We start from the raw sequence: 25,047 nt of genomic DNA on the forward strand, positions 1-25,047 counted from the left end.
ATCGCCCATGTAACTTTTAACCTAAATATAAATAACTGTACTTACAGATATGTCCTTGCTCATCTAGTCTCAATACGCCATGCAGCGCAATATGCCCTGCATGAGTGAGCCGTCAGGTCACGTGCAACTCTGCTTCTTTTTTGCATTTCTTTTGCCAAAAAATGCAAGGAGACTGTGCTCATTAATTTAATATGTAAATCTTGTATATCTGTGTGCGACTGAGAATGTAAACGGAGCTTGGCATGGGAAAAAGCTGTGGCCGCTGCATCATAGCATTTTGTATTCTGCTTGAGACTCAGTTGCACACAGATACAAGAGTCACATATTAAATCAATCACCACAGTCCCCTGGTGCATCCTAGATGCATCACATTGTAACTTAGCTGCATTTCAGCAAAAAAGATGCACAAAAGTTGCCCGTCGCTAGCAGAGTCTCACGGGACCAGGCGCACTGAGAGAGGCTGTTTGGCACTATTGCAGCAAAGACGAGTGAGGACACAACTGTAATTTCCCCTGTGTAGTAGCCACATGAAATATGGTAAGTTTACATTGATCTCTAGTATTTAAATTATAAGTGAGTGTAAGCAAGACTGATCAGGGGATGTGTGATTTGTTATATGCCTCATTTCTCTCAATCCATATGACTACAGACTACAGGTATTTTTCTAGGATTTTGGAAGCTCCTAGCTGTGTTGGAAATATACATTTTTAGTAAAAAAATAGGTAAAATATGGTGAAATCTTTGATTCCTGTTTATGGTCAGTTACAGCTCATGATCAGACAACTGTTTCAGTACCCGATGCTGTGTTGGGTGCCAGATTAGTATCCTCGATTCATCTATGACATTGATGAAAGGGCTTTTGTGTGCCCGTCCTGTCCAGGTAATTGATTTTCCTGCCCACAGGATAGCATCATGATGTATATACTGTACTAATGAAACTACACAAGACCCCTTCTCAGGCTTCCTCAGCGATTTCATTATCTCAGTCAAACCCAAAAAATTCTGTATTTCGGAATATTTCGTACATTGGAATATTTGGATATTGGAGACTCAACCTGTAAATGTTTTGTTTAAACACACACACACACGAACACAAACACACACAGTCATCACGTCACACAGGTTTAAAAAATATATATATTTTTTTGTTATCTTTTATTATTATATTTTCATCCAAGTTAAAGGGGTTTTCATACTTGTGCGAGGTTCACAGCTACACTTACTCCCTGAATAGAAAACTCTACAATTGGCTGATAAAATGAGAGACGACACATGATTACATGAGTTGCTGCCTAGAATTTCAAGTAGCATTTTGGACCCAGTAAGAGGGCCCCCACCAGAGTACTAGCCTGGGGGGAGGGGAAGTTTTGCTAACTTTCTACCTCAGGTATGATAATCCCTTACAATTAAATAATTCAATGTACAACTTCATTTTAACAGAAAATACAAACTAATGTTATAAAGGGAGCAAGGACAATTCCTAGCATGAAATAATAAAATAGATGGAGTTACTATTTTTAATCACAATCAAATAATTAAAGTTCATGTTGATGTCATTGTTCTGAATGTATTCCATTTGTATTAAGATATTACATAGACCTCCAGAAGGCTGGCAACAGCATGCATTCTGTAGAAGATTCCAAAGGGGAGGCCAATGTTTACTATAGCCACCCACATTGGCTCCTCATAGAATTTCAACTCCAGTTCATTGTCAAACTCTGGACGAGCACCAAAGGCAGGAATGATCCAGAACTAGGAGAGCAAGAGACAATTATGTTAGACGCTTCATAGTCATGGGCGAATTGGAGATACTATATTACAATTATGTTTTTATCAAAGTAAACAAGCAAATTCAAAATACCTTATAATGGGAAGATAGAGAGATTGTGCAGTATTTATAGTCTAGTATGAATACAACTGGGACAATAATGGACAATTATTTCTGCTATATGATATTGTTAGGTTAGAACTAGAAATACTTAATGCCAAAATCCACAGTAAAACATGACCATATGCACACCAAGATAACTACCTGTAATATACTAGACAATAAGTTCACCACCAGATAAAGAGCTGACCACCACTGTCTTGGTGCACAGACAATCAATAAGAACCTAGTGGTAGTGTCAGCATACTTTGTGTATGGTCCTTCTTACTGCACAGTTATAATTACTTAAAACGTAAATATTCCATAAGGACAGTGGGCCTGATTCACTACGGTTCGCAAGACTGTGTACGCACGCAGTTCAACTTCGATAGCAAGCCAAACCACTGCAATCGCAATGCAAACTCAGCACAACATAAGGACGCCCACTTTACCATACTCACAACCGTAATACTTAGCAGAATAGTGAAACCATCGGTACTATCGAGTACCATCGGAACCATACACACACTTGCACAAGCCCTGACCTTACTCTGAAATTGCTAACAGCCACGCACGCTATGAGACCTCATACTGCGTATCACAGTGGATAATTCATGCACACCCCTGCAATGGCGAGTGAACACACTGGCATGCCTGCGTTGGGCCGACCACCCCCTTGTCACCACCTGCAAATGGCACTTCCTATCAATCACTCTGCGATGGGTCTGCGTAGCCTCTGTGATCACAGTCCCAATTACAGTGACAGGTTTGAACACGAGCACTGTTATGCATGCGCAGAATACAACAATCAACCGATTGCGTGCATATTAGCAACTGCCATCCAAGCTGAATCAGACCCAGTGCCTCTCATAATAAGCCTAGTTTTCCATTTATTGTTTGTGCAAAAAAATATACAATTGAACATTTATTATGTTAAGTATGTAATGATCCCTTTCTAACTAATCTCTTCTACATTATATTGGCTGTATTCATTTTGTTTTGCCTGCATTGCCAAATGTATAATAGCTGCATATGAAAAGGTGTTGTCACTAACAAGGTGTATTCCATATATCACAAAGCACATACTGTAGCACCACTCACAGGGTACTGTACTAGAAGGAACCACATCATATTACCTAGTGGATCACCAGACAACAGCCGCTCACCCGTCACTTTAGTCAGAGAATGCTGGTTCTCGCGCCGTAACACCCTTGTTTAGTTGCGAGAACCGTCATTCTCCGACATAACAGCGAACTGAATTGAATAGCTCTGGGAGCTCCCTCCCGGCGCTATTCAATTCAATACCAGTAAGTACCCTACCCCTAAACCTAACCCTCCCTCCCCACAGCCTAAACCTAACACTCCGCCCTGCAGCCTAAACCTAACCCCCCACAGCCTATCCCTAACCCTCCCCCCCAAGCCTAACCCCCCCTAGTGCCTAACCCTAAACCTTACCCTACCCCTAACCCCAATACTTACGGTTGGGATGTCAAGAGTTGGGGTGCTGGCGCCAGAATTCTGACTGTGTTCAGGATTCCGGTGCCAGCATTCTAAGCACCAGCATCCCGAATGCTGGGATGCCAACTACATCCTTTGGAGAGAGATAAAATTGTAAGAGATAAAGGGCCTGATTCAGAGATGGAAGGAATTGCAGAGCAGTACACAAGCGGCTGTGCAATTCTGTCAATCTAAAATGCTAATGCAGCAGGTGTCTGTAGAAAACAGGCACCTCCTTGCTGCGACTGAGGTTGCAGCCTGGGATTACCATCACAACCATCACGACCTTTTTTTGGTCCTTTGACCAGGCTGCGGAAGCTGAAGCTTACCACAGCCTGACCGGGTCCTAGTCACTTGCAAGGCCAGGAAATCTCCATCCATCAATGCAGAACGTTGCTTTGCACCTCCCAGAACGTCCCCACTCCGCTCACCAAACGCCGCAGCATATCAATTATATTGCGGCTTGGGGGGGGTCTGCGAGCGAGATCACATTACCTGTTCTGCACATGCGCAGAGCAGGGCCGCGCATGCGCAGACCCCATAACGTCGAACATATGCTCTAACCAGGGTTAGTGTACATCGCTGATTCACTACAAATCGCTATTACAATCGCAGCTGCGAGTACACACGCAGTTCAACTGCAATAATATGCTAAACCATTGCGATTGCTATTCCCTCGCACCACAACATAAGGATGCCCACTTTACCTTACACACATCCATAATGTTTAGGAAGACTGCGAAACAATCAAGTACCATTGCAGGCTCACGCACACTTGCACAATGTCAGACCTTAGGGCATTACAGTGATTAATTTATGCACTCCCATGCAACGGCGTTCAAACACACTGGCACGCCTGCTTTTCACCGACCACCCCCCATCACCACCCACAAATGGTCACTTCCTGTCAATCATGTAGTCACTGCGATCGCAGTTCTGATCGAAGAGTACTCACGCACGCGAACTGTGATGCATACGCATGCACAGTATGCAACAATCGGCCTGTTGCGTGCGTATTAGCAACTGCAATCCTTGCTGAATCAGGCCCTGTGTTTGAAAAATCACAGGAGCTGATTGGCTGGTTCTTTATCTTTCACAATTTTATCTCTCTCCAAGCTTGTTTTTTTATCCATTGCTCTGTGTTCCCATACCCATGGCCTTGGCCATTCTACTTCCTCTTTCCCTCTTTTTCCTTTTGATTACCTTTTCTATACCATGGTTTGTTTTTTTGTGTGTGAAAAACTTTAATAAAAACTAATGTTTAAAAAAAGTGTTAAGCGTGACAGAACTTATCTTCTTCAATTTGTAGCTATCTTTGTACACACACGTGTGACGTCAAAGGAAAATGCTGATAGTGGATACAAATCCAGGACAGATCATTAACCAAAGCTGAACATGATTACATTAAATTCTGCGACATATTGGTCTTTAAGACTCCAACATGACATTAGAATAAAAGCAAGTAAAGCTCAATTTGTCATTAATTTACAACAAATATTAAGTATAACTGAACTAAATTATTTAACTGAAGTCTTTATATTTAAAGGGCTTAGAGTTAGAAGTAAGTACATTTGCACAACTTAAAAATTTACATTTTTACACCACACATGGACTAAAACAGAGTGGCTTGGTATTTTGAATTACACATAGATTTAGATTAACCATTTAGAAGGTATTCTTCATTGTTATTAAAAAAATATGTTAAATTAGGAAAATTGTAATCCTATGGGAAATAAAAACAACTCTTCATAAAGTTTGCTACTGTAATTGGCTGTAGCATGGGAAACCACTTGTGGTACTGAGAATTGTTTAGGAGCTATTGAAAACTGTTTGAAAGCTACTGAGATCTGTTACAGAGCTAATGTGAGAATGCGTAAGAGATACTGGGAATTATCGACAGATACAAATTATTGCTAAGAGATACTGAGATCTGCTATATTTCAAATAGGCTGCTGTGTAATCCTGACTTGTGAGACTGAATTTGACTAAGCAATGTGATAATCATCTTGTTTGAGCTACTAGAGAAACATTGCCTGGTTTTGTCAGCAGCCATTTGTATGAATACTTACTGAATTAAAGAGCATTTTGGGACTCATTTATTGCTACTTTGCAGTGCTGAAGGTAATTGGGATATATTGCAAGTGGAACTGTGTTCATTGTACCTTATCATTGGAAAGTCAAAGCTAATACTCTCTAGAATCAGGAAAGAACAGCATTAGATGCTAAGCTTTAATGCTATTACCACTTGGGTATTACAAATACATGTTATAGAGCAGCAACAGAGTACTCCAGCAGCAGAACTTTATGTAGAATTTAGAGTAAATCCTGAATAGCTGTGAGGTTTTTGCTAAATTTGATGAGTAATAATCCGTGCTGCTATTACTTTATATCCATGTTTTGTTTAAACTAAAGTACAGTTTATTGAGACAACCAACAAATTGCCATTTCCCTAGTTATAGCCAAAGAGGTGCTGCAGCAGCAAAGATAAGGAAGCCTGTTTATTACAAAGAGTTATTGCCCATTGCCTACTCGCTACTGTATTGCTAACTACTGTATTGAAATTGCTACATTCCTTTTTATGTTGTCGTAGGTATTGTGATCAATATTTTCATACAGTGACTTGCCCTGGAGCTACGTCTTCCTACCCCCTTTTAATAAATCTACTTGATTATTCAATTTATTAAGGCTGTAATGTTATGTCATGTTACTGTGTGTGTTTGGGTTTAGCCTCTCTGCTACAGCCTGAGGTGGATAAAGCTTGTGGAATCATTGCCATAGAAGAAGGAAGATCCACTGGAGCTGCCATCTCAGCTGTAGGGTACCATCTACACCTAACTTATCTGTGCTCACTACAATGCCCAGGGTACCACAATAGCTCTAGCCCTGTCACAAACCTGACATAATCAGGATTGAACTCATTAGTGTAAAAAGCTGGCTACCACAAACAAAGTTATACATTGGGAGCTGGGCCCTTTACCTCTTTGTTGGTTTGGTAAAACTCAGTCTCAGTGGCGTATCTATAAAGGGTGCAGGGTTTGTGGGGCACACAGGCCCCTTGGTTTAGGGAGGCCCACACCGCACACCCTGCACCCATAGTTTTACACTTACCTCTCGGTAGTGTTGCTTTACAGTGCTGAACAGGCACTGCAGAGCAGCAAAAATCATGTGAAAAATGGTGGCAGCACAATTTTGTGACAACCCTAGGCAGTTCTTTATCTGCTCTGGTCGCAAAATTTTGATCAGTCAGATAAACATGAGATCGGCTGCAGGAAGAGAATCTTCCTGCAGCTGCTCCTCTCAGAGGGACCTTCCGGTCCCTCTGCTTGCCTGCACCCTCTCCCCCTGTGTCTGCTGTGCTGCCGATCACTGCTGATCGATCAGCAAAGCAGGACCCCCAACCCAGTGGCTGCAAGATTAGCAGCCACTTGGAATAAGAAACCTTAACCTCCCCCTCACCCCCTTAAAGTACCAGGTGCCTGAAACTGGTGTCAAACTGAAAGTCGCGCTGTTTCCGATGTTCCGATGGTGGTTTTGATGTTCCGATGTTTTAATTTTTTTTTATTTTTTTTTACAAATCTTAAAAAAAAAATAACTTTTTTTTTAATGAAATCATTTTGGATAAGTTGAAATAGATGTTCCTCACCTAATTCACTCATAAATAAAAACCCTGACAATTTCGGAGCGGTTTAAGAAAAAAAAAATAATTGTCAGTTAAGTGGCTAAAACGCCCCTGCCCAGTCTTGTTTTCATTTATTACTGTGGTAGTTCCTTATTGTAATGCTTTGTGCAGTATGCTGGCGCTATGTAAACTAATGTTAATTAAGCTGTTTGAATCTATTTGCCTTTAATTTGTAGGTTTTACTCACAATGATGTTAGAGAGAAGCAAGAACATAGAGATCTCCTTTAGGGTCTTCCTCCTCCAGTCAGCCCAAGTATTCCTTACATTGGAGTGTGCCAGAGTTCCGTGATGGTTGAGATCCAACGCATGCTCATGTTCAGCTCCTGAGTGATTGCTCTGAGAGATCGTAACAGCTGGATTGATGTAAACTTCATATTTGTCATTAAGGGGTGCAGAGTTGTGATCATCTGAGTGGCCACTGTGAAAAGGCTCTCTGTGCAGCCCCTCTATTATAAAGGTGTTCTGCAGCGTGTGCTGCACAATCATGAGGAGGGAGTACACCAAATTCAGGGTATCAATGAGCCTTCCAGGAGAGATGGCTACAATGGCTATTATGGAGAAATATGAGATAGAGTATTTTCCCAGGGCAGCTATTATCAGCAATCCAACATCTAGACTCCTTGTGGGGTTCTTGTGGTTGTCTGTGTCCCTCCGCTCAAACCTGAAGATTATGGAGCCAGCAAGAGAGCTAATAGACATTAGGCCGAGGGCTACGATATTAAAGATGTAGAACATTTCAAGCGCTTGTTTTTTGGACTTCTCTGAAGAAACATCAATTTCATAAACTATGAAGACTGCAAGACCAGACACAAGGATCCCTATGCCAAAGACTAACCCTACAAAAAGTCTTTGTGGACGAAAGGAGTGCTGTGTGTGGTGGGAGTCCTGGCTCATTACACGACCCACATTCTTCCACATCACGTAAGACAAGGCTGAAGCAAAAAGGCTATATTCAATATTAAAGGGGTACAAGTAGAAGTATCCTGTCTGGAAGGTGTCACACACATGTGTAGTACAGCTACAGCCATCAGATGCTCCACCAGCTGCAATAAAAAAGGAAGATTATTGCAAGTGAATAGAAAATGGTATAATGTAAGTTCTCTATCTATCTATCTATCTATCTATCTATCTATCTATCTATCTATAGTTAAAGAAATTGCCTACCTATAGTTTACCATATACCAATTAAGTCTCCTGACTCTTCAAGTCCATCTCTAGTGTCAGTGGCAATCAGTGAAAATGCATTACGCATTCTAATAGTTAGGAAATATGGTATCCACCACTATATAGTACTTTCAGGTAAGGAATGTAATTACAAAGATTTATATATGTTTTTATTTTGGTTAATTAGCTAGTTGTTTAACTTAACACCCTTCAGATGGAATAAAAAGATAATTTGTGGGAGCAAAATCCCCCTGTAAATGTATTAAAGTATGCCATCAAGCTTGCCCTATCTACCTTGAGTTGCCATACACATATACATAAGTTAACAACGCCCTTATTTAGAACTAAGAATTGTGCACAATTCAGGCAGGATCAAATTGAATAGGGTGGAGCCAAAAGGCACAAACATTGTTGATGTTACAAGTTGAAAACTACTGTATAAAAACCTGAAAAGAGGCACTGTATCGTATAAACCTGAAAAGAGGCACTGTATCGTATAAACCTGAAAGGAAGCACTGTATCGTATAAACCTGAAAAGAGGCACTGTATCGTATAAACCTGAAAAGAGGCACTGTATCATCATAAGTGACTCCAAGGTATATGGAGCAAATCTTTAGTTCATGTTTTGAACATATGACATTAGTACAAGTAGCTGGCAATATAGCATGTGGCCATCAATCATGTCCTATAAAGTCCAATGCAATGTGAGTAAGCCCATGAAGGTCTACACTACAGGAAAGATGCAGTAAGGCAAGGGTGGCCAACCCAGTCCTCGAGGGACACTAACATTACACATTTTGCAGACCTCCTAGCTGGTGCTCAGATGTAGTCATTTTAAAACATTGATGTATTCATTTCTAATTGATACATTCTATAGATCCACAGGTGGTCTGGAAAACATGAACTGTTAGGGGTCCTTGCGGACTGGTTTGGCCACCCCTGCAGTAAGGTTTTCAGCTAATACAGACTATCAACAGGCTGCCAAGTGGACATTTGTGTATGATAAGTACTTTTACCTCTCACCATTCTGTGACCACCGGATGAATTGTGGGTACTTGGGGTCTGATGTAAAGATTCATCAGTTACAGCAGCCATCCAGATCGCTAAATTAGTGCTGAGCGTTAACATGAGACCACATCTGGAACACACACGTAGATTATCAAGTGAGAATTTATATTAAGATTAGTTGGAAAGTATTCTCACAAACCCTATAAACAAGAATTTGTACTGTACAAATGAAAGAACATTCAGCTTAGGACAGTGGTTCAGAAACTGTGTGCCATGGCCTCGGGACACGTGCAGGGGTGCCTCAGGTTGGTGATCCAGCACCAAATCAAATTATTTATGGTCAATAAAATTTAAATATGTGGACAAACAAGTGCAAACCTGTCCACCACCACATAGCTGACCCTAAGGATGACAGGCAAGGGATCGGTATGAAATCAAATCCTTACGCCGGAAGACTGTCAACAGAAGATCCAGACAGGTGAGTATTTTTACTATTACTAACCCTAACCCCCACTAACCCTAGCCCTCCCTTAGGGGTGCCTAACCCTAACCTCCCCCCCAAGTGCCCAACCCTAACCCCCCCTGTAAGTGCCTAAACCTAACCCCCCCTTTCCCGCAGCCCAAACCTAACCCTCCCAGGGGGTGCCTAACCCTAACCCCCCCTTACCCTAGCCTAACCCTAACCCTCCCGCGGGGGGTGGTTAACCCTAAGTTCCCCCCAGGAGCCCCTAACCTAACCTTCGTTCGGTATGCCCAGCGTCGGGCTCCTTGGCGTAGGGATCATGATAGGCATCAGGATTTCGATGCCTCTCATTAGACCCCTGCCGGGATTAGACAATCAGAAAACCGGCGGTCGGCATTTCGACCGACGGCTTACTGACTGCATCCCGACAGGTGAGCACAACTTATTTCACTTTATTACTTGACTACATTTTTTTCTGAATTTCTCAGTAACAAACTTTTGGCTTAGGGGTGCCGTGAAAAAAAATGCTGATACTAGGGCGCCAAGATTTTAAAACGTTTGGGAACCACTGGCTCAGGATGTGCTTACAATTTTAAAATAGAGAAAAGGAACTTGCAGCAATATGGTCTATCCAAATAAAGGTGTGACTTAATTCATGTATTAGGAGTTTTTGTTGTTACTGGAAGAAGAATACTAATGATCCATTGTATTTATTGCTCCACTTCTCACCATACCTGGTAAGATTCATGTGAATCTGGACACAATTCTTACAGGATACCCAGAGGAAGTATGTCTGTGAGGGGAAATGCATTAACAGGTTCAATAACTGCACATTTACATAGTGACAACAAGCAAGGGACAGAAAAGTAGGGAAATTATGAAAAATGTGAACAACAAAAATTGATGTATAATAAAATGACCAAACACTAATTTGGAATTCAAATACATTGCCTGTTCCTCTGCAATACTGGATATGTGTTAACTAGAGATGAATTCGCTCATCTCTAGTTACAAAGTACTTTTATCAAAGTTTGTCTGTGACCAGCAATTTAGTAAAAGTGCTTTCTACAGTCTTGCTTAAACAGTCAGGGGCCTAGTCATCAAATGATAAATGGCCCGGTAACCATGCGGAAACTAATATTTAGGTTACCGGGCCATTCATTATCAGGGGTCTGAATATGACCATCTGATATTCAGCAAACTCCGAAAACGGAAAGTTTTCGGAGTTTCCTTGCGAGAACAAGCGCCATCTTCAGACGGCGCTTGTTCTCGGATACCCGCTCCTTCTTATGGGAAGTAGTTCTGGGAATGCAAAGAGGGATCCGAGCGGATCCCTCCACCACCTCCTCATTACCTCCCCAGCGACTTTGCGCATGCGTGACCTAGGGGGGAGGAGGTAAGTAACACAGCTACATATGTAGCTGCACTACTAATCACGGGGACAGCTGCTTTTCAGAATAGCTGTCCCCGCACCAGAGCAATGATGAATTGCTCCGGTGTAAAGTTTCCCCCGCTGCCAGTTGGATACTTAAGTAAGGCTGCTATTTGAAATTAAAATACAATTGATCAAGGCTATGCATTACTGAGATGTATTTTGTACAGAATCAATCAACTAGTGTTGACAATTTCACTGAATATACAGTATCTGTTATGTCCTCTCTCTACAGCACATTGGCATCATGGCGTGTTAGGAATGAGGTGTTTTTCTAACCAAAAAGGCACAGACTGGCAGAGATAAGCTGTGTGAATTCGTGGATTCGCTTACACAGTGGTAGAACCAGTGGTATAGTCTTGGAACAGACTTATCAATAATGAAAGATACTTAATCAACATTATAATTTTTTTCCCAAAGGTCTTGCAGTAAGTTATGTTAGTGCAACACAGATAAGGGGATGCCGATTAAGGGGTACATTGCTACCTGTACCTATGCTGTATAACCTACTTAACAAGCGCCAAAACCAGAAATCAGTCATTATCAGTGGCTTTGCCCTGGAAAGCAAACAAGATATAGGGATGCTATGGAACAGTTCACATGAACCCACTATACTGTAGGAATCCACTCTGACATTTTTATAGACACAGAAAGACAAATGAAATGTATGTGACACATGGCAATAAGGAGAAAAGGCTGGGAGGTATAGTTCCAGAAATCTGACCTGTATCCCCACAAACAGACACTGAAAGACCGGATGGACAATTTTGATAGGAGATTCGCAATGCACCAGACTGACTGATTTCCCAATCTTCAATACATCAAGAACCACTGTGCACACGCCAAAGACAGCCAGGCCCACTAATCAGATAATATAAAAATAAGAATAAGGTTACCTTGGATGGATTTGTGCAATACAGAAGTGCTAATTGTCTTCTCCATTATATGTTTGATAAATGTGTAATTGTAAAGTGTCATTTAGAATGTACTAAAGCAGGTGTATATTTCAGATTGCAAGCGCTAAAAGGTACAGGCTGCAAGGATATTTCTCCTGTTGCACTTATTACTCTTATTTGTAAATTGATTGCACCTTGTAAAGACACTTGGCCAGTACAGATATGAATGCAAGTTGGTTTTGAGAGTATAAATCTTAGACGCTCTCTAAGGGGGAGATGTACTACGCCTTGGAGAGAAATAAAGTGGAGAGAGCTAAAGTACCAACCTATAAGCTCCTAACTGTCATTTTACAGGCTGTGGGTCTATTCCTGTAGCAGTGAAATGCCCTTTATTGGTTATAACAGCAGCTTTTCACGGCTTCTTCCGAATCAGAGAAGGGGATACCATGGAGATATCTCATATGTCTCCAGCAGTTCCCCTAATTAGTGTAGATATCGCCCGGGTAATAGGGGGCGTGGTCTAATCGCAAGAGGCGTGGCCACACCCCCTCCCCCCCAAAAAAAGATTTGCAGCGCCGCAAAGTGGCGCTGCAAGCTGGGAGGGGGGCGCTCTGGGCCCCCTCAGCCCTGCTCAAAGCCAGGGGGAGCGCGATCAGTGTGATCGCTCCCCCCCACAGGCATAGGAGACTGCTGTGGCTGCTGCTCAGCAGCCACGAGCAGTCTCCACTGCAGCTCAGCACACGCTGTGTGCTGGGCTGCTGTGAGGGAGGGGGAGCGGCGCAAGACCCGGGCCCCCGCCAGGCCCCCGCCGGGCCCCTCAGGAAGCCCGGGCCCCGGTAATCTGTACCCGCTCCCCCCCCCTCTCGGCGCCCCTGGATATCGCTTCCCCATACACTGGTATGGGGAGAGCAATTGATAGAAGCATGGAAAGCTAAGCTTTCTGTTTTGCTTCGCCAAAAACATTCACCATCTCAAGATGGCGTAAGGAGGCTTGTTAGCGGAGAAGACAGCTGTTTTCCTGCTTTCTTGCTGTTCTCTCCACCCACTTCTGTGACAGCAGCCAAATAGAGGAGCCCAGGGCATAAGTATATGCCGGGTCACCTCCTCCTGACTCCCTGCTGTCCCAGTGCCCCCTTGCTCTGCCCTACCCTTCCCACCATTAGTAAGGTGACCCGATATATGCATATGCCGGTTCACCACGTATTAACTGCTGGTGCCCCCACTGCCACTGCTATGTCTTAGTAAGGTGACTCAACATATGCATATGCTGGGTTACAACCTTCCGAGATGAATGGTAAACCCAAACTGCTCATCTCTACTCTTAACTGCCTCACACTGTCCCACACCAGCTGTAGCACTAATGTGAGATGACCCGGTGGCCGGCACATGCGCAGAAAGGGAGAGCCTTACCGAATCCAGAGGACCACAGGAGAAGTCTGCATCGCTGGAGTCCTGGATACCAGATTGCATTGCATAAAAGGTAAGTATACATGAATTGCTACTTAGCCAAGCTATATATCGCATCGAAATGATGTGAAATGTAACACAAAACTTCATGAATAGACCTCTGTGTTTGAAACATGACAGAAGCTGATTGGTTTGTACTTTATCTCTCTCCACCTTATCTCTTCCCAAGGCTTAGTACATCTCCCCCTAATAAATTAAATACCTAGCTTTCAATCAGGCTTTTAAAAGCATACAGCACATAATTGTAACAATAATACATACACACAGTGAATATAAAGGTTCTATTTCCTCAACATCCTAAAATCATCCCACTTCACTAATACAAGGAGGCACAGGAAATTGTGTATCGGAAGACCAGTGTAAAAATATGAATAGTTGCTTTTTACACTGGTCTTCCGATACACAATTTCCTGTGCCTCCTTGTATTAGTGAAGTGGAATTATTTTAGGACGTTGAGGAATTATATCCTTTCTATTTACCATGTGTATGTAATTGTTATAATTATGTGCTGTATGCTTTTAAAAGCCTGACTGAATGCTAGGTATTTAATTTATTTTATATAGTAGTAAATACTGATTGTTTATATTAGGGGTGTGCACCGGCCACTTTTCGTGTTTTGTGTTTTGGTTTTGGATCTGGATCTTTCTTCGTGTTTTGGATCTGGATTGGTTTTGCCAAAACCACCCTTCCGTGTTTTGGGTTCTGGGTTTTGTGTTTTGGATCTGTATTTTTTTAAAAAAAAGCATAAAAACAGCTAAAATCACAGAATTTGTAGGTTTTTCTGCTCCTATGCTATTATTAACCTCAATAACCTTAATTTCCACTCATTTCCAGTCTATTCTGAACACCTCACACCTCACAATAGTGTTTTTATGTCCAAAACGTTGCACCGAGGTAGCTGGATGACTATGCTAAGCGACACGAGTGGGCGGCACAAACACGTGACCCATCTAGGCGTGAAACTGCAGTGGCAGACAGGATGGCAGTTTGAAAAACTAGGCCCCAAACTGTACATAATGCAAAGAAAAAAAAGAGGTGCAAGATGGAATTGTCCTTGGGCCCTCCCACCCACCCTTATGTTGTATAAACAGGACATGCACACTTTAACAAACCAATCATTTCAGCGCCAGGGTCTGCCACACAACTGTGGCTGAAATGATTGGTTCGTTTGGGCCCCCACAAAATAAGCTGGCAATTAATGTGTCCCTGCACAAACTGGCTCTATGGAGGCAAGATGTCATCCTCATCCTCCTCATCCACCGATTCCTCACCCTCTTCAGTGTGTACATCCTCATCCTCACAAAGTATTAACTCGTCCCCACTTGAATCCACCACCACAGGTCCCTCTGTACCTTCTGGAGGCTGGTCTCCCTGGAAGAGCTGATAATTCATTTTGATGAACATCATCTTCTCCACATTCTGTGGAAGCAACCTCCTACGCCTTTCGCTGACAAGGTTCCCGGCTGCACTAAACACTCTTTCGGAGTACACACTGGAGGGGGGGCAACTCAGGTAAAATAGAGCCAGTTTGTACAGGGGCCTCCAAATTGCCTCTTTTTCCTGCCAGTACAGGTATGGACTGTCTGCCATGCCTACTTGGATGCTGTCACCGATGTAATCCTCCACCATTCTGTCAATGGTGACAGTATCATATGCAGTGACAGTAGACATGTCAGAAATTGTTGCCAGGTCCTTCAGTCCGGACCAGATGTCCAAACTTGGTCCTGCCTGCCCTGCATCACCGCCAGCGGGTTGCTTAGGATACCTAAGTTTTTTCCTGGCAGCCCCAGTTGCAGGAGAAAATGAAGAAGGAGCCGTTGACGTGTCACGTTCCGCTTCAGCTGACAGTGTGTTCACCAGCAGGTCTTTGCACCTCTGCAGGCTTGTGTCGGCCGGAAAGAGAGACACCACATAGGCTTTAAACCTAGGATCGAGCACGGTGGCCAAAACGTAGTGGTCTGATTTCAACAGATTGACCACCCTGGAATCCTGGCAAAGCGAATGAAGGGCTTCATCCACAAGTCCCACATGCCGAGCGGAATCGCTCCGTCTTAGCTCCTCCTTCACTTTCTCCAGCTGCTTCTGCAAAAGCCTGATGAGGGGAATGACCTGACTCAAGCTGGCAGTGTCTGAACTGACTTCACGTGTGGCAAGTTCGAAGGGCTGGAGAACCTTGCACAACACGGAAATCATTCTCCACTGCGCTTGAGTCAGGTGCATACCCCCTCCTTTGCCTATGTCATAGGTGGATGTATAGGCTTGTATGGCCTTTTGCTGCTCCTCCATCCTCTGAAGCATATAGAGGGTTGAGTTCCACCGCGTCACAACCTCTTGCTTCAGGTGATGGCGGGGCAGGTTCAAGAGTGTTTGCTGGCGCTCCAGTCTTCGGCACGCAGTTGCTGAATGGCGAAAGTGGCCAGAAATTTTTCGGGCCACCCAAAGCGTCTCCTGCACGCCCCTGTCGCTTTTCAGAAAATTCTGCACCACCAAGTTTATTGTGTGAGCAAAACATGGGACGTGCTGGAATTTGCCCAGATGTAATGCCCGCACAATATTGGTGGCGTTGTCAGATATCACAAATCCCCAGGAGAGTCTAAGTGGGGTAAGCCACTGGGCGATGATTTCCCTCAGTTTCTCTAAGAGGTTGTCGGCGGTGTGCCTCTTACTGAAACCGGTGATACACAGCGTAGCCTGCCTTGTAACGAGCTGGCGTTTCTGAGATGCTGCTACTGGTGACGCTGCTGCTGTTGCTGCGTAAGGTGATACATCTACCCAGTGGGCTGTCACAGTCATATAGTCCTTAGTCTGCCCTGTTCCACTTGTCCACATGTCCGTGGTTAAGTGGACATTGTGTACAACGGCATTTTTCAGGACACTGAGGACACTTTTTCTGACGTTTCTGTACAGTCTCGGTATCGCCTGCCTAGTGAAGTGGAATCTAGACGGGATTTGGAACCGGGGACACACTACCTCCATCAATTGTCTAAATCCCACTGCACTAATGGCGGATACCGGACGCACGTCTAACACCAACATAGCAGTCAAGGCCTCAGTTATACGTTTTGCTTCAGGATGACTGCTGTCATACTTCATCCTCCTCGCTAAGGACTGTTGGAGGGTCAATTGTTTAGTAAAAGGAGTGGTGTTCCTACTTCCTCTCTGGGATGATGAACGACTCCCAGCAGCAGCAACAGCAGCAGCGGCAGCAGTAGGCGTAGCAATGCAGGATCCTCCAGAGGAATCCCGGATAGGAGAGTCAGTCATGCCAGTGACATGGCCTGCAGGACTACTTCCGATCCTGACTAAGGAGGAAATTGACGAGGAGGGAGTTGACGGTGTGGTTTGCAGGCGCTTGGATACAACAGGACAACGGGATTTAGGTGTCCCTGGACTGCTTACGGTCTTAGCCAAAGTTTCTGAACTTGACAGTAACTTTTTATGAACGCGCTGCAGGTGCCGTATAAGGGAGGATGTTCCTAGGTGGTTGACGTCCCTACCCCTACTTATTTCACCTTTACATATGGTACATATGGCAAGACAGTTGTTGTCCGGATTTGGATAGAAATATTGCCAGACCAAAGAGGTGGAATGTTTGGTCTTCTGCCCAGGCATGACCGTGATGGGCTTTTTCATCCCACGGACAACAACTGTCTCCCCCGGAGCCTGATTTAAACAAACCACATCACCATCAGAATCCTCCTCGCCAACTTCCTCCTCAGCGCCAGCTACACCAGTATCCTCATCCTGTTGTACTTCAACAGTGACATCTTCAATTTGCATATCAGCAAGTGGACTGTGGGTGCTCCTTTCAGCACTTGCAGGGGGCATGCAAATGGTGGAAAGAGCCACCTCTTCCCGTCCAGTGCTGGGAAGGTCAGGCATCGCAACCACCACCACACTTGGACTCTCCTTGGGGATTTGTGATATCTTCTTAGAAAGCACAGTTCTTCGCTGTGCTTTTGCCAGCTTAACTCTTTTGATTTTTTTAGTGGGAGGAGGGCTTCCATCGTCATGTGAAGCTGAACCACTAGTCATGAACATACTAGGGATCGACCTTAGCCGTTCCTTGCCACTCCGTGTCGTAAATGGCATATTGGCAAGTTTACGTTTCTCTTCAGCTGATTTAAATGTCTTTTTCAAGGTCATTTTCCTGAACTTTGCCATTTGGGATTGTATGTGCCCTCTACTATGACATTGGGCATCGGCCTTGGCAGACGACGTTGATGGCATGTTATCGTCTATGTCATGACTAGTGGCAGCAGCTTCAGCACTAGGAGGAAGTGGTTCTTGATCCTTCTCTATTTTATTTTTATCGGAGAAAGTTTGGTCCTCCATTTATGTTATATCGATTTGATATATACGTGCGGCTAAACACAGAAAATAATTTTTTTTTTGGTTTGGACTGGAGTGTACTTTGTGGGTTACAGCACCCTTTAACGGTCAAGCCAGCCGGCCCTTTACTTATGACACAGGCGCACTCTTGGCACTACTTTGTTGATGCACGTGCGGCTACTGCGCACACAATTCACAAACACAGAAAATAATTTTTTTTTGGTTTGGACTGGAGTGTACTTTCGGGGGTTACAGCACCCTTTAACGGTCAAGCCAGCCGGCCCTTTACTTATGACACAGGCGCACTCTTGGCACTACTTTGTTGATGCACGTGCGGCTACTGCGCACACAATTCACAAACACAGAAAATAATTTTTTTTTTGGTTTGGACTGGAGTGTACTTTCGGGGGTTACAGCACCCTTTAACGGTCAAGCCAGCCGGCCCTTTACTTATGACACAGGCGCACGCTTGGCACTACTTTGTTGATGCACGTGTGGCTACTGCGCACACAATTCACAAACACAGAAAATAATTTTTTTTTTGGTTTGGACTGGAGTGTACTTTCGGGGGTTACAGCACCCTTAACGGTCAAGCCAGCCGGCCCTTTACTTATGACACAGGCGCACGCTTGGCACTACTTTGTTGATGCACGTGCGGCTACTGCGCACACAATTCACAAACACAGAAAATAATTTTTTTTTTGGTTTGGACTGGAGTGTACTTTGGGGGTTACAGCACCCTTTAACGGTCAAGCCAGCCGGCCCTTTACTTATGACACAGGCGCACGCTTGGCACTACTTTGTTGATGCACGTGCGGCTACTGCGCACACAATTCACAAACACAGAAAATAATTTTTTTTTTGGTTTGGACTGGAGTGTACTTTCGGGGGTTACAGCACCCTTAACGGTCAAGCCAGCCGGCCCTTTACTTATGACACAGGCGCACGCTTGGCACTACTTTGTTGATGCACGTGCGGCTACTGCGCACACAATTCACAAACACAGAAAATAATTTTTTTTTTGGTTTGGACTGGAGTGTACTTTCGGGGGTTACAGCACCCTTAACGGTCAAGCCAGCCGGCCCTTTACTTATGACACAGGCGCACGCTTGGCACTACTTTGTTGATGCACGTGCGGCTACTGCGCACACAATTCACAAACACAGAAAATAATTTTTTTTTTGGTTTGGACTGGAGTGTACTTTCGGGGGTTACAGCACCCTTAACGGTCAAGCCAGCCGGCCCTTTACTTATGACACAGGCGCACTCTTGGCACTACTTTGTTGATGCACGTGCGGCTACTGCGCACACAATTCACAAACACAGAAAATAATTTTTTTTTGGTTTGGACTGGAGTGTACTTTCGGGGGTTACAGCACCCTTTAACGGTCAAGCCAGCTGGCCCTTTACTTATGACACAGGCGCACGCTTGGCACTACTTTGTTGATGCACGTGCGGCTACTGCGCACACAATTCACAAACACAGAAAATAATTTTTTTTTTGGTTTGGACTGGAGTGTACTTTCGGGGGTTACAGCACCCTTAACGGTCAAGCCAGCCGGCCCTTTACTTATGACACAGGCGCACGCTTGGCACTACTTTGTTGATGCACGTGCGGCTACTGCGCACACAATTCACATACACAGAAAATAATTTTTTTTTTGGTTTGGACTGGAGTGTACTTTGGGGGTTACAGCACCCTTTAACGGTCAAGCCAGCCGGCCCTTTACTTATGACACAGGCGCACGCTTGGCACTACTTTGTTGATGCACGTGCGGCTACTGCGCACACAATTCACAAACACAGAAAATAATTTTTTTTTTGGTTTGGACTGGAGTGTACTTTCGGGGGTTACAGCACCCTTAACAGTCAAGCCAGCCGGCCCTTTACTTATGACACAGGCGCACGCTTGGCACTACTTTGTTGATGCACGTGCGGCTACTGCGCACACAATTCACAAACACAGAAAATAATTTTTTTTTTGGTTTGGACTGGAGTGTACTTTCGGGGGTTACAGCACCCTTAACGGTCAAGCCAGCCGGCCCTTTACTTATGACACAGGCGCACGCTTGGCACTACTTTGTTGATGCACGTGCGGCTACTGCGCACACAATTCACAAACACAGAAAATAATTTTTTTTTTGGTTTGGACTGGAGTGTACTTTCGGGGGTTACAGCACCCTTAACGGTCAAGCCAGCCGGCCCTTTACTTATGACACAGGCGCACGCTTGGCACTACTTTGTTGATGCACGTGCGGCTACTGCGCACACAATTCACAAACACAGAAAATAATTTTTTTTTTGGTTTGGACTGGAGTGTACTTTTGGGGGTTACAGCACCCTTAACGGTCAAGCCAGCCGGCCCTTTACTTATGACACAGGCGCACGCTTGGCACTACTTTGTTGATGCACGTGCGGCTACTGCGCACACAATTCACAAACACAGAAAATATATTATTTTTTTAGCACTTGGGGGGAGCACCCCTGATGGACAGAGCACCCCCTGGACAACACTACAGCACTCCTTTAGGACTGGGACACTGCACAGGACTTTGGAGTGGACACAGCCCCTATGGAGAACTGACTGCACAACACAGTCCAGCCAGCCCCTATGGAATTTGAAGTAGTGGACACAGCCCCTATTAACAACAGCAGCACAGCACAACACAGCCAGCCCCTATGGACTTTGAAGTAGTGGACAACAGCAGCACTACACTACACTACACTACACAGCCCTAACTCCCACCCTCCCTCTTCACTGTCCACAGCCGAGTGAGAAAATGGCGCCGACGTGTGTACCTTATATAGGATCCAAAACCCGCGAGACTCGGAAGGCGGGAAGATGACGTTTTGCCTCGATTTCAGATCCGAGTCAGGCGGGAAAAGTCGAGCCTGACTCGGATCGGACTCGGATCGGGGGGGTTCGGATTTCAGAAATCCGAACCCGCTCACCCCTAGTTTATATATCTGTGTCTCAGTTAATCTATAATATCGCGCACCCTCAAGTGGAGTAGTAATTTCTACTCTTCTTGTATATTTATTTCTGATAACTTTTTACTGTTAAGTAGTAACAGAACTACTTTATTGGGGAGCGGCGTATTATAGATTTCTTATTCATTTTATACAATTATAATATTGCTTTCTTATTTTAGCGCCCGGGTTATTGAGTTTGTGATGAACTCATTTTTTATCTCCCCCTATCAGTGCTGACTCCAGAGCTGAACGTATGCAACAGGTGATGCTGAGTTGTACGCAACTCACTTTCATCTCCACTAATGACTGAAGGGATGTTACTGGGTGATAATGGGGCATTCGCATGTGAGATCTGAGAGGGCGGTGTCATCAGAATGCTGGACTATGCAGAGTTGTGTGAGTGTCATTATGTTTGTATTCAGACGGATAATAGGAAAATAGGTCTGGTGCAACTGCGCACTGATGATTATGGCAATCTATCCATCTGTATATCAATTCATTTTTCATTCATATAAGCAATAGAATGTATTCATTATCTTGCTATAAGGGATTCTAGAGATTAACAGACTAAATTACGAGTTACTCATAGAAAGAACAGTTTAGGTAATTCTTGGCAGTACTATGGATATACAGTACATTGTAGGGATTTAGTCAATATCCCAACTCGTGGACAGAACACTGACGCCGGAATCCAACATCAGTTCAAATGCCGACACCGGAATCCTGACAGCCGGCATCCCGATCGTAAGTATAGCGGGCCAGGTTAGCTGTAAACCGCTTAGGTTTAGGCACCACATTTTAACGTTAGGTTTTGGGTCGCGGGAGGTTAAGGTTAGGCTTCGGACAGGGGGGTTAGGGTTAGGTACCACGGGTGAGGGTTAGGTTTTGGCACTGAGTGAGGAGGGTTAGTTTTAGGCACTAACCGGGTTAGGGTGCAGGAAAGGAGGGTTAGGGGGTGAAGGGGAGAGGGTTAGGATACTTACCTAGCCCCTGTCGGGATTCTGAGCATCAGAATGCCGCTGTCTGTCTTTTGCCAGCTGGTATCGCGACTGCCGGTCTCCCATACCCAACTCACATTGTATTACTTTACACTCTATACATGCTCCCTGTTTATGTTATCCATATATGAATTAAAAACACATCTATATTATCTGGGAATTTACTCCAAATAGCATATAGGACATATAAAGTGAGTGGTCCTCCCTGATACCAACACACCTATACAAAATACAGACACACACTCATGGGTGAGAAGAAGAAGGGAGATGGTAAGAATCATAAAGCACCATTTGATATAAACAGAGATAAACAATAATAAGCAATGGATGTGATTATTAGTGTTTATTATTGTTGTTTATCTCTTTTTATATCATATTATGATTTACGATCCAATTAGCTGCGATGTTTTAGCAGGTACGAGTCACTGCGGCAATAGCCACACTTTACGGCAGCCCGTATTCACACAAAAGTGCTCGCAGTCCCATAGGCCTCCAAGCAAAATCTTGCGAATTCGGGCTGGGAGCCGGCTGTGCAGCAGGATGAGGTGCTGTTGCCGGCGTTTTAACGCCATGCCATAGGCAACTTGCACTCTTCGCGGCTAATTGGATTGAGCCCTATGATTCTTACCATATCCCTTCATTATGCTCCATTGTTATGGATGTGGTGGTGATCTATTTATTTTGGTTTTGGTCTGGGGCTGCAATTTGTTCTGGTGCGCATGCATCTAATTGGTGTTCATTCTCTCTCTCTCTCTCTCTCTCTCACTGATGTATAGGATATCCCACAAGAACAGTTTTACATTGATGCTCTTATAGATTTATATTTTTTTGTTCAAACATGTTTTCTTTTAAGTAGTAACATTTGAATATTAATTTGCACTATTACCTTAATTGCCTTACATATTGCTTTGTTACTCTTTAGAAGTAAAGCACCGCCTTTGCAAAAAGTTTGAATTATCTTTCTTTTGAGACAGGCACCAGGTAAAGGTCTCCCATCATGTGTAGTTCAGCTAACACAGAGGTGCAGGTTTTGCTCCAAGCACTCAGTGTAATTCGATTTAATTAAACCAACCTGAAATTCATAACTCATCTTTTACACATTATATAGTAATTTTCAGGTATTTGTTTGTTGATTTCCTCCTAGAGTAGATGTGCAAGTGGGGTTATAGAATCTGTTTTTAGGATCCTCTGTCCTAAACAAATAGATTTAAATTATTTATATATATTCTCAAACTCAGAAAGAGAAATAGCTCCAAAACCTAATTTATAAGATTTATTAATTTCTGGACATTTCTATTTCTTAAGGCAAATAGAAATGTATTACACAAATTGCTATTTCTGTTAGAGACTTAAGGTGCCCACACACACAGCGATATTTTACACGATTTGGCTGATTTCGACGAATCGTGACGACGAATCGGGTAAAAAAAGTACAAATCGTGAGTTTATACTCACGAGCACGATGCGCGTCCCCGCTCGTCGTACATCGCATCTTCTGATCTGCCGTGCTGTAGGGCAGATTAGCCAATCTGGGATACAATGCATTGGCTGCAAGATGGATCTTTAGTCAGATTGGACATTTTTAACTCCAAATCGTGATCACGACGGCAAGGGAGCTCCCGTGAAAGTTCATGAGGAAATTGGCCATAAAATCGTATCGTGAGGACATCGTTATGTGTGTGGGCACCTTTATAGTATGACTATTAAATAAACATCTCCTTAGTGTTCCCACATTTAATTGCTGTGTCCCATAATAATATCCTGTGCTTCTTCCCTGAACCCCCATTTGCATTATGTCTATATATGTAATATTCCATGTAGTAAATACCACAGTTGATAAGATATTCATATATAAAGTTCCATTAATGATGTGTTGCCCAAGCACCACTCTCCCTGCTTTACATACATCTACCTCAGGCTCTCTCCATTATTCCCGTCCCCATTAGACCTCCCCATGATCAGTTGGGCTGCACTGATTAAATACACATTACAGTGTTATTAATCTCTTTCACAACATATCCTTTGTACAGCCTTCATTTCAGTTTCCTTCTTACCTTTCAGCCAGATGGGACCAGCATGTGAGTCTTTTAGGCTCATATCATGTTCCTTTTTCGATGTCCAAAGGAGGTATAAAGCCATCCAAAAGCCGCTGAGACCCATCAGGACACACAGGAAAGAGAGCACCTCCCGCTCAACGACTGCGACCTCATAAAAGGCCGCACTGCTAACGAGCACAGAAGCCAACAGCAAAACATTTAAACCAATCAGCCCAGAGAGCAAGCGCCCCCCTTTCTTCCACAAAACAGCAGGTTCAACAGTAAACAAGGAATGTTGACCAACACTTATCTTCTCAAACTTGTTGTCTGGTTCCATGGAGGTGGCAACCACTGGAGAAATGGTATCAATACCAATGTCACCCATATTCAGATCCTGGAAAATAATGTTGTTAGATCATGTTCTTTAAATGTTCCTCACTTCTTTCATCTGGAATTTTGCTGTAATCCAGGTTTGCTTGCTCTGAACCCCTGCATCATAGTCATAACAAATGTATTGTAGCATTGTAGTTGAAGTTTAAAAAAAATCTGCCAGGCAACAACATATATTTCTATGATATATTAATTATCTTTGAAAAAAACTGTGGCAGACAGAGACTATAATAAGTAGGTCCCATAGATCATTGCTATGCTTACAGAGATCTGATGGTGCCAATTAGGAGATAATACGCTAATATAATAGTGATTCTAGGTGTACAATGAAGGCCTGCCCTGTGTATAGAAAGCAATGTGATATGCAGAATAGTGAGAGTGAATAGAAATATGTGCAATGATATATAACATCAATGACAAAGAAAACTGGGTGTGCTTTGTGTGTTATTTAATTAAGAAGGCTAATGAGCATAAGTTGCACCTGTGTAAAATGAACTAGTAGCATTCCTGCACAGTTGAAGAGGTGAGCATGCTAGATGTGTTGTGTCAGTGTGTGCAGTAGTAAGCAGCTTGTGAGAGCGGTGTATATTCCTCTGTAAGGTGAGAAACGTTTGTGTCATCGTTGGGACATGATATAGATTGATAGGTTTGTTGCAGCCTCTGACTGTGATATGTGTCACTGGAAAGATTTTGCAATGCTGGAGTTTCTGCTCACAGGGTCAGGCTACAGGGGGCCACCAGGTACTGCCATCTTAGTATATCTGTACAGCATTTTCCTGGTGCCACCCTCACGTTTCCTATGCACTAAGCATCAACTGAACACCACAGAGACTCTAGCAGCTAT

General features: G+C 43.7%; 1 protein-coding gene across 1 annotated transcript; it reads right to left on the reverse strand.

The window, feature by feature from the left end:
• Window positions 1–1,581: 1,581 nt before the first annotated feature.
• LOC148511840 (proton channel OTOP2-like) lies at window positions 1,582–24,198 on the reverse strand. The gene is made up of 6 exons (XM_088482701.1): window positions 23,832–24,198; window positions 11,836–11,972; window positions 10,414–10,472; window positions 9,225–9,346; window positions 7,231–8,087; window positions 1,582–1,752 (listed from the first exon to the last, which is right to left on the reverse strand). Exons 1-6 carry the CDS (start codon window positions 24,196–24,198, stop codon window positions 1,582–1,584), a joined length of 1,713 nt encoding a protein of 570 aa, XP_088338827.1.
• Window positions 24,199–25,047: the final 849 nt, after the last annotated feature.

This window comes from Taudactylus pleione, unplaced genomic scaffold (genome assembly GCF_031769625.1).
Source record: "Taudactylus pleione unplaced genomic scaffold, aTauple2 ptg000290l, whole genome shotgun sequence".
Lineage (NCBI taxonomy): Eukaryota > Metazoa > Chordata > Amphibia > Anura > Myobatrachidae > Taudactylus > Taudactylus pleione.